Raw genomic sequence first — 15,495 nt, 5'->3', positions numbered from 1 at the left:
TGAGTTTCAGAGAAAACCTGTCTCCAAAGAACCAAATAAATAAATTAATTAACTGAAGAAGAAGAAGAAGAAGAAGAAGAAGAAGCAAAGAAAGAAAGAAAGAAAGAAAGAAAGAAAGAAAGAAAGAAAAAGAGATAACTACAGCAAAAGAAAGAAAAGAAAGAAAAAGAAAGAAAGAAAGAAAGAAAGAAAGAAAGAAAGAAAGAAAGAAAGAAAGAAAGAAAGAAAGAAAGAAAGAAAGAAAGAAAGAAAGAAAGAAAGAAAGAAAGAAAGAAAGAAAGAAAGAAAGAAAGAAAAAGAAGGAAAGAAAAAGAGATGACTACAGCACCAGGGCCCACGGACTGGCAGAGGGGAAACTCGGTGAAGTTTCACCAACCCGCTCAGGCCCTCCGGTCCGAAGGGCAGGAAGCGGAAGTGACGCAGCCCCAGCGCCCGGATCCCCGCCCCGCTCACCCTCCCAGCCCGGAGGGATGCCGCGAACCCGGAAGGGGCCGGGCGGGCGTCGGACGCGGAGTGGCGGTTTGCTGGCCTGGGTTTCCGTAGTAGCCCGCGGAGTTTGAGTGTGAGGAGGTCCGCGGCGCGGCGGCCCCCGGCTTCACAGGTTCTTCGCCCTCCTGCACCGACGGGGCCGCGCTTCTCGCCGCCGCAGGTCGTCTCTGAGACCCAACCGCCCGCCTGTGGGCAGTTTCCCATCTCCCAGACCGGTCCTTAATTCTGCTCCCCTTCATCCCCATTCCTTCCAGAAAGTAACTTTTAAACCCTCCCCCGCCCCCGTCTTTATTTCTTACCCCCTCTCTTTTCCTTTCTCCCAACCAGAAGTCAGATGCCAGGAGGAATGGCGCCCCTCAAGAAACCCCGGAATCCCACCAAATTGCCCCTGGCTTTAAACCCCACGAAGAGCAAGGACGTTTTGGCAGTGCTGGCCGAGAGGAACCAGGCCATAGTACCAATTGGGGCATGGGTGGAACCTGCCTCACCAAATTGCTCGGAAATCCCAGCACATGTGAGTGTCAGTTGACCCAAATACAGTGATTCCCTGCCCGCCTTTTTTTTTTTTTTTTTTTTTAATTAGCCTTTTCTAATTTTTGGTGCTTAGAGATGAACAGCTGAAGGATGATGCTGTTTCCATTCTGTTACAGGTTATATTCTTGTGTAGAAATTATACAGTAATGATGTGTTTTCCAGAACTTGCCTCATCTTTTGTTGGCATAATCAAATATTATTTAAATATTTATTATTCACTTACTATACAGGACATAATTCATGCACCAGCAAAAATACACTAGTTTGTTTCACAAACTTGATTGTTTGCTGTGTAAGACATAGGTACTGTGTACATCTTCCAGACACTCTGTAACATGATAGGAAAGACAGTTGATCACACTATAAATGTTAATTAGTTGCTCAAAGTTTATGTTTCTAGATGAAGATCAAGACAAAATGAAGTAAGACAAATAGAAGGGGCTTAATCCTGACAGAAACTCTGAAAAAGTTGTAAATTCCACGAGGACAGGGAAACGTCCTGTTCATTCCTCTTCTGGTGTAAAGTAGGCCTTTTAGGACGTATTTGTTGACTGAATGAGGAAATATTGCCTTTCTTGGCCCTGAAGGAATAGAAATGCAGTAACTACAGATAGGAAGAAGCATTTCGGATGAAGGGATGCCCTTTCGAAAGTTTACACATGGAAATGTTTGAATGATCTCTCATGCTAACACAAGAGAAGAGTTTTGCAAGGTTTTTGTTTAGTTTGCATAGTCTTTCAACAAACTGTTCCTTAGCTCTTTGTACACATTTTATTGTGCATAGGGAACAAATCATATTCCACACCCTCCGTTTTATTAAATAATTAATTAAATAATATTGAATAAATATTGCCTAATATATGTAGATACCCAGAAAGTATTTATGGAATGCAGGAAATCAGCAATGTTCTTAGTATAGTTGAAATACTAAACATGGGTAAAAAAATATTTTTAATGTTCTTGATTTTATAGGAGAAACAACACATTTAAACATTACATAAGGGTTTGGGAGATGGCTAGCAGGTAGTAGTAGTTGTACAAGCCTGATGAGCTGAGGTTCTAGTCCTGGAATCCAGGTACAAGCTGGATGAGTTGGTGTACATCTGTAATCCCCACACTCCTGTATTGAGATGGGAGGCAGAGACAGAATCTTCTAGAAGCTTGTGGGCCAGCTAGCCTGGAGTGCAGTAACAGAGACAAGAGAGACCCTGCCTCAAAACCAGGGGAAGAGAGAGCCAACTTCTGAAAAGTCCTCTGATCTCCACACATGAGCTCATACCATGGCATGCACATGTGTACACAAGCACACAGAGTAAATTTTAAGAATTATAAATGTGGGGCTGGAGAAATGGCTCAGCAGTTAAGACTACCACAGTGGCCACCCATCCAGAGTTCCCAGCATCCGGAAGGCAGCTAACAACGTTTTTAACTACACCTCAGAGAAGCTAAACCTTCTGGTCCCTGAGGCACTGCCAGCTTGTGGTGCACAGACACACATGCAGGCAAAACACCCATACACATAAAAGATAAAAATACAAAATTAGTAATGGCTAGATGTGGCAGCACACGCCTTTTATGCCAGCACTTGGGAGGCAGCAGGAGGTGGATCTCTGAATTTGAGGCTAGCTTGGGAGTTCCAGGTCAGACATAGTAAGACCCTGTCTCAAAAAACAAAAACCTGAAACATCAGCTCCCTCCAGTTATACATGTTAATAACAATATGGTAAGTTAATTTTATTTATGTTCATCATGTATATAGTTACATATTCATTGATTTCTGCCTACCGTGCCACCTTTCAGGAAGGAATTTAAGAGTTGGGCTACATGTGATTAAGTGCTAAGAATATCTCACTTAATCAAAGAAGAAATATGCCTGGGTTGGTATGAACCCAGGAAAGTTTAAAAGAATCTGGATAAGTAGAGATGAGATGATTCTCCTATTATGGGACTTGAGGACAGTAGGAAGCAAGCAGGCAGTGGTTAGGGTTACAAGGGTGGGTTGGATTAATTGGAGGGGAAGGCTTAGTAGCTGACAGGATTTGAAAAGGAGAATGGCAAACTATAGAAAGTCATGGGGAATATTGATTTTATTCACTATTTAACATTTATAGATATGTTCCATGATCAAACTGTTTTGATTATATTAATTGCCTCTAAGTTTTAAGGGTTAGGGAGAGATTAGATTTAGGGGAACAAATCAGAACAAATTAAAACAATTTAGACATGAAGCATATGATCAAAATTTCTTTAGTAATAGGGAATGAAGGAGGGAAAGCCCTGAAAAAGGTGAGTGAAATGGGAATTAATAAATAAACACTGGTACAAAGTTCCTTTATTACTGAAGTCAGTACACTTTAAAAAACTTTAATTCCATCCATTTATTTGTGTATGTGTGTGGTGTGGAGGTCAGAAGGCTTGTGGAGATTGCTTCTCTCCTCCCACCATGTGGGTCATCAGAGCCTTTGCCTGCTCTGCTGTCTCACTGGCCCCGTACAGCTTTTTAATTACTAAGGTACCTTTATAATGTCAGTAGTGTCAGACTGCTCAACATTTGTTACCATAACACCTTTTTGGTGGTTTAAAATAGTTTAATTTTACGTTCTCACACATTCAGAATATTAAAGTCTTGAGAGATGTACAAATTGTATCCTTGCCTCTTTTTAAATAATCCTATAATCAGTTCCAGTCAAAGGGAGTTTGATCAAGCATCTGGTAGGACTCTTTTATTACTTCAGCATATTTAATCTGGAAATCCATCCTTATTAACAGGCACTGCCCTGTCAATTCAAAGATATGGTATGTAGCACAAATCCTAATTGGTCTTACTATAAAAACCCAGAGTCAGATATCAGGTGTAAATGCTGAAAGATCAGAGGAAGCAAGCCACAGCCACTTCTCACCTCGTCAACTCCTCAGCTGAAAGGGGAAGATCCTGTCTCCAGGAATCCCCAGACTGAGTGCCCCTGAGTCCTCAGCCAAAAGGGCTGAGTACCTGTCTCCTCCTGCCTTATATGCCTTTCTCCACTCACTTCCTGTCTTAACCTTCCTAGTGCTGGGATTAATGGTGTGTATGCTTCCCAAATACTAGAAGCAAAGGAATGAGATCCCACATGCTGGGATTAAAAGTGTGTGCCACCACTGCCTGGCTCTGTTTCTCTTTTAGACTGGATTAATCTCATGTAGTCTAGGGTGGCCTTGAAATCACAGATCTAGATGGATCTCTGCCTCCTGAGTGCTAGGATTAAAGGTGTGTGCCACCACTGCCAGACTCTTATGTTTAATCTAGTGGCTGGCTCTGTCCTCTTATCTTCAGGCAAATTTTGTTAGAGTACAAACAAAATATCACCACAATGGTAAATAGTTACTTGTCTACTCTAAGGACATACCTATTCTAAAGATCTTAAAATTTCAAGGGGTCTTCAGGGTTCATTAAAAGCCTTATAGCTTCAGCGCTTCATTTCTCTTTGCTAATTATTATGAAAAGTCACTGTGGTCTTATCTATGATCCCCCTTACATATTAACACACACACACACACACACACACACACACACACACACACACACACACACACACGTTGTCTTGTTATATAACAAACCATATCAGAACATAGTGGCATAAAGCAGGTAATACTGTATGGTGTCAGGAGTTGACACAGAGTGAAGTGGCATGTCTTTTATCTGCTTCACTGTCCTGGGCCTCAGCAGAATGGCTTAAGTAACTGGTTGCATTTAGGACAGCTTAATGGGTTCTGGCTGTTAAAGTTCTTGGTTCTTTGTCAGCTCTCATGTCCAGTAAGGCTTTTTCATGTGTGTGGCATTTGGGCTAGGATGACTATAATACTTGGGGCTGGCTGGATATCTTTCCATGCCATATGACTGATTTGGCAAGCTGTGCTTCCCTCTAACATGGGAGTCTCAGAGTAGTCAGAATTCTTTGACTTGATTGAAGAGAATAGCTTTCTAATGAGTGTTCCAGAGCTTCAGCAGAAGTTGCTTAATGACCTTGTTGGGGAAGTCATAGACCCAACATTTCTTCTGCCTCATTCTGTTGTTTATACATAGATAAAATTCAGTGTGGGAAAAGGCTCCATAATAACATCAATACCAAGAGACTTGATTTATTTAGATTAAGATATATAATTTTTGAAGAGTAATTTCTATAGAATTTAAACATCATTTTGTCATATGTAAATTATCTAAAGAAAGGTGCATTAAACATTTCCTGCCCTCAGAATTTATAATCTACTAGAGCGTTAGTAAGTGCTATATTTTATTCATATTCAAATGAAATGTGCTATAGCATTAAGAGTGCATAGGGAAGTGCTGGATAGTCTTGAAGACTAAGAAGGCCTTACTAGATGGGTGAAAGGAAGACTCCACTAGAAATGGAGTGAAAGGCACTTGGGAGACAGGCAGGGGGTTGAGGTCAGCATCAACTATGTAGTGGGCTGCAGACTACCTGGGGCTGTAATAGTGACATACTCCCCTCTACCCTTAAAGGGTGTGGCTAATTCTAAGTATGAAGGCACTGTACATTGAGAACATGTCTGCTGAATGGTGAGCAATATGGTATATCTACTGTTTACTAATATTAGAAGCCATAACACAAATGGGTCAAGATCAGTTCATTAAGAATTAATGAAGACATCTTTGGTTTTAGTTGAATAAAACATTAAGATTTGTATTCACAAATTCCATTTTTTTTTTTTAAGCTTCTGACTTGCTTTGGGTTCCTGGGACTCACTAGTTATACTTATACTTAGATTGGTGGTTTTGAACTGTGATTTCCTTGTTCTTCTGGAGACCAGATTATAGACCTGAGTTTTTGTTCTTGACAATTATATACTAAACTTTCTGCATTCAGGACGTTCCTCATGGGCAAAATTGTGACATTTAAGTTCATTCTCTTGTTTTTTTCCTGTGTACAGACTTCAGCATACATGATTGAAGAGGAAATAAAGGAACAACAACGAAGAAAACAAGAATCTTTGAAACATTTTCAGAGGCAAGTCAAACGCCGGGTAAATCAGCAAGTTAAGCTGCGGAAAAAGCACCAGCTTCAGAAGTCTTACAAAGCAGTAAGTTCCTGAGTGAGGTAGCCTGAATGGAAAGCTTGTGTGCTGGGAGACAGCTGTGAGGCCGCATCAGGAGCTCTTCTCTTTTGATTCTGGGTTGGTGAAATCCAGTTTTGTGCTGAGCACTGTCAATTTTCATGTAGAGAAACTGATTTTTATTCCGGTGTTGTTCTGACTTGCTTTTTTTCCTTTCTTTAAATACTTGAAAAAGAATGTCAGGATTTTGGGTGCAGATTTGAGATTCTTTGCACCCTTTTAGCTATGTGACCTTGAGTTAATTACTTAACTTTTCTGGTTGTGGAATAGTTTCCTTATCAATAAAATAGACAAATGTTGAGTATGGTGGTTCATACCTATAATCTCAGCACCTGGGAAGCTGAAGCCAGAGGATTACCATGAGTTCCAGACCTGGACTACATAATGAGACCCTGTCTCAAAGAAACAAATATATGATTTATGTATATCTGTATGGTATGTGTTATGTAAATATGTGTATTAGGGTTCTATAAAGGAACAGAATGGATAGGAGATTTATTAGAATGGCTTACAGGCTATGGTCCAAGTAGTCCAGCAATGACTGTCTTGGATGGAAAGCAAGCATCTGTAGTCATTCAATCCACAAGAACTGAGTATCTCAGCAGTCCAAATCTGATGTTAGAGTCCTGGAGAATTCTTAGAGAGCTGCTATTCTTTCTTTAGTCTGTTTCAGGCTCCCAAAGAAGTAGCTTTTAATACTAGTTAGTACAGGAATTCCTCAGCAACAGGATGGATGAACTTGCCAATGAGAATGAGAACAAGCAGACAAAACAAACAAACAAACAAAACCCCAAAAGCTTCCTTCTTCCTGTCTTTTTATGTGGACTGCCACCAAAAGGTGGCCTAGATTTAGGGTGGCTCTTCCTACCTCAAATCATCCAATCAAGGAAGTCCCTCATAGGTGTGCCCCGCTGCTTGGATTTTCATTGATTCCAGATGTAGTCAAGTTGACAGCCACAATTAACCATCACAATATGATATGATACTTAATCTTAGAGGATTGTAGAAGAACTAGGTGGGATAGTCTAGATAAATGAACACATGGTAGGTGTCTGGTTAATGTTAGTTCCTCTGTCAGCGAAGGCTTCCTGCTCCCTACTCTGTTGTTCTTGGTGAAAATCTTATGGCTGCAAGGGGATTATTTGTGCTGGAAGGGAATAGAGTCTCATTATCTCTCCTTTTTCCTTTGTGTAGGCAGAAAAGGAAGGCTCTATAGCCATGCGATGTTCAGATTCAGCACATTTAACTCCTAAAAGGACAAGTGTTTTCCCCAGCAATTTGAACACTGCTGTTGGAAGTTGTAGGTTACCCGCTTCCCAGGTGCTTGGGGATGCAACAGAAGACGGAGAGAATCAGAATCAGTTGTTTCAACAACAAGCTCAAGCTGTAAGTACAGGTACATTTCATTTTATATTTGCGACATTTCCCCTCAGTCCTCTAACCTAAAGGTGATATACTTAGGGTAGAAAATAGAGATTAAGAGTTAACCTACTGAATTTCACTTTTTCCTTGTGTGTATGTGTGGTGTATATGTATGGGCATGTGTGTGTGCATGTATAGGCTTGAGGTTAACATCAGTTGTCGTCTTTCTCAGTCACTCCATCTTTTATATTGAGGCAGGGTCTCTCACTGAAGCTGGTGCCCTGTTCCTTGTCTCTGCCTCTCATATGCTTGGATTTATACATGCACCGCCAGCACACCTGGATTTTACGTGGGTTCTTTCTGGGAATCTGAACTCTGGTCTTCACAGTTGCCCAGCAGGCTCTTCACCTGCTGAGCTGTCTTCCCAGCCCCAGCTTCATTTCTTTATCGCCACTCTTTTTTCAGGGACTAGTATGAAGTGCTTATTTTCATTTTTCAAATATTGTTTATTTTTGGATTGATTGGCTGGTTGGCTGGTAATGTCTTGCTATGTAGTCCAGGCTGACCTGAGACCCATAGTCCTCTTTCTTCTGTCCCTCAAGTGCTGGGGATATACACACGAACCACCATAACCTCCCTTATTTATAAATATCTTTTTTTACATTCATTTGTTTTTGATAACAGATTGTAGAACTATCTAAAGAAATGTATTAAATTTTAGAATTCAAAATTTATTAGAAAAAGTCTTAAGTCAAAGAACATCAAATTTCCCAATTATATTTAAATTATGTTTTTTATATGTTATTGCCAGCTAGTAGCTACAGATAGAAATTATTTTAACCCATGATGCTAAGGGATTCAATACAGTTAAAGTGTATTTCATTTATTATTTTTTGTTTCTTTTACTTTTCTCTTTTAAACTAATTATCACAATAAAATTATCTACTATGTATCAGGTAATAATATAGTAAATTCTTAACATATCAGAATACTTGGAAAAAATTTTAGTGACTTTTTAAATGTATCTAATGCTTAAAATTTAAAGCACTGTAAGTGGCAGCATACTCCCCATTCAGTCAGTTCCTTTCTTGGTCACCTGAGCTTTTGTTGATGTGTTGTTTACCTCTACTTTAAGAATTATTCTTCATTCTATTTGAAAACACATATTTAGGGATAGTGACAAGAAAAAAATGTAAACAATGACCACATGAAAATAAAAGCTCTTTTATCCCCTGAGTTAAGATGCTTGTCTGAGTCCTTACATAGCTTCAGGGTCTGACCTAACAGGGGCAACAAGACAGATACATAGGGACACCTGTACAGAAAAGCTGGGTTCAAGTGGACTGGGTTCTCTGATGGAGAAGCTGCAGCACCCTGGGAGCTCAGCATGTTTATTACGTAGAATTGAACAGTGAGGCAGGCTATCGCATACAGCTGAATCAAGGAAGCAGGGCTTATGGTATACAGCTGGATCAAGGAGGCATGTTTAGCTAATCTCAGGAGCCATTTCTGTAGGGAATAGACTTGTACCATAAATACCTGGGGGGAGGAGGGAATAGCTATGTTGAACATTTTCTGCACATGTTATCAACATCTGCATATGGAGCAGAGAAAGGATTTGCCAGCCCTCTGAACCTCAACCAGGGAAGGCTTTGCCACTTCGAAGGCACTGGGGTCCTTGATATGGTTGTGTCCATGTTAACAACACACATTCACTCAGGATTTTACTCACTTCCACAGTACTTGGTCATAATCGAATTGGGATGTATGTATAAGTAGAGAGAGCTTTAGAAGGCACATTTTATCATCTTCAAATTTTGTTCTAATATTTCTTTTGCCTCAAACTTTTTTCTTTGTTTGGAGGCATTGTGTGGTTTGTAGTAATCAATTTTATAATTATTTTAATTTCCTTTTTGAAGTTTATAAATAGGAACCAGATATAATGATGCATATTTATAATCTTAGCCTTCAGGAGGCAGGTCAGGAAAATAGAAATTTTGATGCCACATGGACTCTGCCTTAATAAAAAGGAAGAAATGAAGAATTTATCAAACTGGACACTGGTTACATTATAAGAGATAGAAGAGTGAAGGACAGATCCAATCTTGACCATCATGATTATAACTATAAATCTCATTGTAATAATGGATTTTATTTTTTTTTTGTAAAACACAGTGCATGGCTAGAACACATCAGTCAGCATGTAAGTGAGCACATTATATTTGTTAAGCATTTAGGGAGTACTAATATGTCAACTGGGACCCTCTATGGGCTTATATTTCCATTACTGTAGTCTCTTGTATACCAAATCTCGTAAGTAATATAGACATATTTGATGTACTTGACTGAAAAAGTTATGCCATGGGAATTCCAGATTTTAAAATTCTAAGGAAATAGTACAGAGAGAATTCATGCAAGGGATGGAATTAAACTATTTATTTTGAATTGGTATGCTGAACTGAATTGATAAATTCAAGAGACTTTTTGAAATAGGAACAGTGAAAAGTGTAGGATCTGTAATGTGCCTGGTTTGGTATGTTCTAGAATAAGTGATGAACTCTTTCTAGTTGGTAGTTTATAAAGGAAACTAACAGAAATGAGGTGAAGCAGGAAGTCAGGTTATAAAGAGCCTTTTTATTGTGAAAGTTTAAAAGTTTGTATACATTTTCATTCTTTTTCCTTGAAAACAGATGACGTTGTTAAGGATGTTTGGTGACTTACTGATTTGGTCCTGGGAACTTTTGCCCACACAGCCCTATGACAATGGTTGTTTTTATTCTTACAACTTCTGTTGCACTTTTAATCCACTAGATGTCATTATGAAACCACACAGTGAAATTGTTGAAGCATTAACTCCTTTATGTGTAGAACTGATTAGATAATGGCATCATAATTTAGTTTCTGAATATTAGTGAACTTTTCAGTTTTTGTTTCTTTAAACTGTAGGAAAATAGAATACTGGGGGTGAGATTTTAAGTTCTTTTTTTCTTTTCTTTTTTTTTTTCTTTGTTGAGCTGAGGACCAAACCCAGGGCCTTGCGCATGCTAGGCAAGCACCCTACCACTGAGCTAAATCCCCAACCCTTAAGTTTTTTTCCCTAACTTTTTATTTTATTATTTTATGTGATTATTTCTGTATGTATATGTCTGTGCATTGTGTGTGCAATGTCTACAGAAGCCAGAAGAGGGCATCGGAATCCCTGGAACTGGGGTTACAGAAGGTTGTGAGCTATTGTGGGTGCTCAGGCTTGAACTAGTGTCCTCTGGAAGAGCAGTCAGTGCTCTTAACCACCAAGCTGTCTCTCCAGCCCCTGACATTGGTTGATTTTTGTTTTGTTTTGTTTTGTTTCTCAAGGCAAGGCTTTTCTGTAAAACAGCCCTGGCTGTTACAGAGATCCAACTGCCTCTGCCTTCTGAGTCCTAGGATTAAAGGCACGTGCCAACCACACCTGGTTGGCATTGAGTTTTAAGGCTCATCTGACATTGAAATATTTAAGGATGAAATAATTTGACATCTGGGATATACTTAATAATATAAGGATCAGCTAGTGTCTTAATTACTTTGCTGTTGCCATGATAAAATACCTTGACAAAGGCAACTTGAGGGAGAAAGGCTTATTTTGGCTTAGAGTTGCAGGGGCATGCAGTCCATTGTGGCTGGAAAGGCATGGTGGCAGGAGCAGGAGGCTGGCTGGTCACATTGTGTCTGCATATGAAAGGCAGAGTCTGTAAGAAGGGCAGCTGTGCTGATGTAAAACTGCATGGCTCAATACCACCACCCCCCACCCCCGACCTGTTTCTCTATCCTATGCTTCCTCTGTATCCTAAAGGTTCTACAGCTTTCTCAAACAACATCTTCAGGTAGGGATCAAGTGTTCAAACATGTGAGCCTGTGGGGGACATTTGACATTCAAACCACGGGATGTAGAGAGTTATAGGTAATTCAAGTTTGTCCAGCAGTTAATGCTAAGTCTGGGTTGTATGCTTGAATTTTAGGTACTTAATTACATGTCCCTTTAAAAAAAAATTAGCAGTAGGCTGGAGAGATGGTTCATAGATTAAGAGCACCAGGGAGGACCTAGATTCAAATCCCAGTCTCCACATGGTGCCTCAGAACTGTCTGTGACTCCAGTTCCAGGGGATCGGATGCCCTCTTCTGCCTCACATGGCTCACAGACATACATGTAGGTAAAATGCTCATACATAAAATTAAAGTGAATAAATCTAAAAAAACAAAAACAAAAAACCACAAACACATGAAATAATTCTATAAATTTTTTTTTAATATAAAGTCAATTAACATTATTAGGGGCCAGTGGTTTGGTGAGGGAAGGCACTTGAAGCCTCCACCTATGCTTGCTGCCAAGCCTGATGATCTGAGTTCAGTCTCAAGGACCCACATAGTGAAAGGAGAAATGCAACATGTGCAGATTGTCTTTTGGCCTCTGTATTTCAGCTGTGATTTGGGACATTGTTGTGTGGTTTCAACAGGTGAAGGTGCTTGCCACCAAGCCTGAAGACCCCAGTTTGATATCTGGGACCCACATGGTGGAAAAAGAAGCAGCTCCCACAAGTTGCCCTCAGTCCTCCATGCATGCACACATGCACACACACGTACACACGTGTGCGTGCACTAAATAAACTAACTGTAGTTAAATAAAAAATGTGATTTGACTAGTTTTTCTCTTTGTGTCTCTATCCAGCCTCCTACCTACTAATACTTGATAGTCCCTACCTGCTGAAAGGCCAAATATGATTAGGAACCTAAACGAAGGAACTAGAGCCATAGAGTGGGAAGAAGCTTCAAGTGGCCACAACCCCTTTTGTTAGTACTGATACTCACCATTAAGGATTTGTTTTCTGCGGTTTCTCATGTTTATTTCACTTAGACTTCATCTTAACATTTTACCATATATTTATTTTCACTATATAACACCTTTATCTTTAGACCATGCAGTTTACCACTGTTCTTTCAAGACTGGCATGGTTTATTTCAGCTTTCTATTTCTCACTGGATATTTTACTATCTTGATTTTTTAAAAATAACTTTTTAGTTAGCATACAAAATAATTTATTTTATGAGATTTTTATGTATATCATTATACCTTTCTCTTAGTTGCCCTCTTCCACTACTGTTTCCTATTTCCTATCCTTCTCCCTTTTGCTAGCCTGCCTTCCTCTCTTTTTCTCCCAACTTTTGCTCTTTAAAACCTAGGGGTTTTTTGTTTGTTTTGTTTTTCAAGACAGGGTTTCTCTATGTAGCCCTGGCTGTCCTGGAGCTCACTCTGTAGACCAGGCTGGCCTAGAACTCACGAGATCCGCCTGCCTCTGCCTCCCGAGTGCTGGGATTAAAGGCGTGTGCCACCACTGCCCAGACCCGATGTTCTTTATAAGAGGAAACATGCTATTTTGTTCCTTTCCTCATTACCTCCTTGTTGCTCTTTCTCTTTTAGATCTTTTCTTCTTCATTAGCCCCCTTTGACTTTCATATTGTGCTTGCGCGCACACATGCTGCATACATAAGAGAAAACTGTATAAGAGAAAACAATAATGCTTTTGTCTCAGTCTGGCTTATTTCATTTAACATGATGGTCTCCAGTTCCAGCCAATGAGCAAATGACATTATTTCATTTCTCTTCATGGATGACTACAGTTCCATTTGTGTATATCTATTGCATGTTTTCTTCACTTCTTCATTGATAAACATTTGTGCAAGTGTCCTATCTTGGTTATTGTAAATATTGTGTAGCAATAAAATGGATGTGCAACTATCTCTGTGATATGCTGACTTAGACTCCTTTGGGTATCTACACAGGAATGCTAGAGCTGAATCACATGATAGTTCTATTTTTAGTTTTTGAGATGCTTCCACCTGATTTCTATAGTGGCAGTGTTCCTACCAATTATATATAATGGTCTTTTCCCTTCATATCCATGCCAATGTTCTGACCAGGTTTAGATATAATCTCAAAGCAGTTTTTAAATACACATTTCCCTCGTAGCTAAGGCTTTTGAGCATTTGGAAAAATATTTCTTGGCCATTTATGTTTTTTCTTTTGAGAATTGTCTGCAGTCTATTTATTTACTGGGTGATTCCCCCTTTTTAGTGTCTAACTTTTTTCAGTTCTTTACAGATTCTATGTATTAATCTTTAGTCAGATGTGTGGTTAGTAATGATTTCTCTTATTCTGAAAGGTTCATCACTCTGCTGATTGTTTCTTTTGCTGTGCAGAGGTTTTTAATCTCCTGCAATCCCATTTGTCAGTTGAATCTTAGAACAATTTTCTGTGCTGTTGGAGTGCTTTTAGAAATTCATTTTGATTTTTTTTTTTTTTTTTTTGGTGCAGGAGTGTCATATGGATTTAATTTCATTCTTTTACATGCTATATTGTTTTTATTCTCTTATTATACCACCAGATTTCTAGCATTTTTCTATCCTGGAAATAATTACTTTCTGTAGTTAAGATTCATTTTATTGTGTGTGTGTGTGTGTGTGTGTGTGTCTGTGTATCTGTGTGTGGGTTCAAGGAGGCTAGAAAAGGGCATCAGATCCTCTGGAGCTGGAGTTAAAGGCAGCTGTGAGCCAGCCACCTGATGGGAGTGCTGGGAACTGAACTCAGGTCCTCTGGAAGAGAAGCAAGCACTCTTAAGCACACAGCCATTTCTCTAGCCCTTTAAGTAAATACTTAAATGATGTGAAATAATTGTTAAATTATCTATAAGGTGTTGTCTTACTTTTCTGTTGATGTACTAAGATACCATGACCAAGACAACTTATAGAAGAAACAGTTTATTGCGGCTTACAGTTTCAGAGGGTGAATCCATGACAGTCATGATGGGGAGCATGGCAGCAGGCAGGCAGGCATGGTACTGGAGCAGTAGGGAGTCGGAGAGAGGAGAGGGTAACTAGGAATGGCGTGGGCTTTCTAAACCTCAAAGTCCAAAGCAAATGGCATGCCTCCTCCAATAAGACCACACCTCCTAACCCTTCTCAAACAATTCCATCCACTGGGGCCAAGTATTCAAATACACGAGCCTATGGGACCATTTTTCATTCAAACCACCATAGATACCATTCAGGTAATTCAGGCTAACCCACACAAGAGAAAAGCTTGTATCAAGAATACACACAGTTGGTGCTGCAGAGATTGCACACTGTTTAAGAGCACACTGGTCCTACATAGTATGAGGCCAGCCTAGACTGCACGAAACCTTATTTAAAACTCACTCCCCTACTACAAAATCAGGATCATTTATAAATATACTGCAGTATATTTAAACAAAATCAACTTTGAATAGCTGTTGTGGCATTGTACATATTTTTAATTGATAATAAGTTCCATAGCAACAAAGTAGGTAGCATTCTATAAATATTAAGCTCTGTTTTTCCTATGACCTATGTGATATTAATAGTTTTAGTTTGGTTACATATAAATTCTGTCCTTCCAATGGGGTAAATTACATGAACAAATTAAAAGAGCTAACAAATATATAAATATATATATATATATATATAACATATATATAAAACAAATATATATATATATATATATATATATATATATTTGTTAAATTTTACCCTGTATACCAGCTAAATGTTTTAACATATAATATGATATATTTTGATGTTTAAATCTTTTTTTTTTTTAATATACAGTATTCTGACTGCATATATACCTACAGGCCAAAAGAGGGCAACAGATCTCATTACAGATGGTTGTAAGCCACCATGTGGTTGCTGGGAATTGAACTCAGGACCTCTAGAAGAGCAAGCAGTGCTCTTAACCACTGAGTCATCTCTCCAGCCCCTTTGATGTTTTAATCTTAACATTTGTTTATATACTAAAATTTTTGTTTCATCAGGCAAAGGTCTCTTTGCTAATGATTAAAACTGTTTCTGAACATGACACATCTCTTTCTGTTGTTGTTACATGTAGAAGACACTATACCCAGACCTGTATTAGTTAGCTATTAGCCACTGTTCCAAGCAGCTAAAGCT

At 39.1% G+C, this 15,495-nt stretch overlaps 1 protein-coding gene across 10 annotated transcripts in view; it reads left to right on the top strand.

Moving 5' to 3' along the window:
• The first annotated feature begins 454 nt into the window (after positions 1–454).
• Ccdc15 (coiled-coil domain containing 15) overlaps positions 455–15,495 on the top strand; it is a 77,723-nt gene continuing 62,682 nt past the window's right edge. For 5 of the 10 annotated variants that reach the window (XR_013052692.1, XM_076576023.1, XM_076576024.1 and 2 more), the window contains exons 1-4: positions 468–649; positions 817–1,003; positions 5,953–6,102; positions 7,330–7,521. Coding sequence is in view for 5 of the 10 variants with exons in the window: in XM_076576023.1 (XP_076432138.1) it covers positions 824–1,003; positions 5,953–6,102; positions 7,330–7,521 (522 nt within the window). In the remaining 5 variants the exon portion in view is untranslated. Of the gene's footprint in view, positions 650–816; positions 1,004–5,952; positions 6,103–7,329; positions 7,522–15,495 lie in introns of all 10 variants that reach the window. The other 5 variants (XR_013052694.1, XR_013052693.1, XM_076576021.1 and 2 more) reach the window with 4 other exon arrangements.

The sequence above is a fragment of the Peromyscus maniculatus genome, chromosome 7, assembly GCF_049852395.1.
Source record: "Peromyscus maniculatus bairdii isolate BWxNUB_F1_BW_parent chromosome 7, HU_Pman_BW_mat_3.1, whole genome shotgun sequence".
In the NCBI taxonomy this organism is placed as follows: Eukaryota; Metazoa; Chordata; class Mammalia; order Rodentia; family Cricetidae; genus Peromyscus; species Peromyscus maniculatus.
This window is presented reverse-complemented; position numbering and strand designations above follow the sequence as displayed.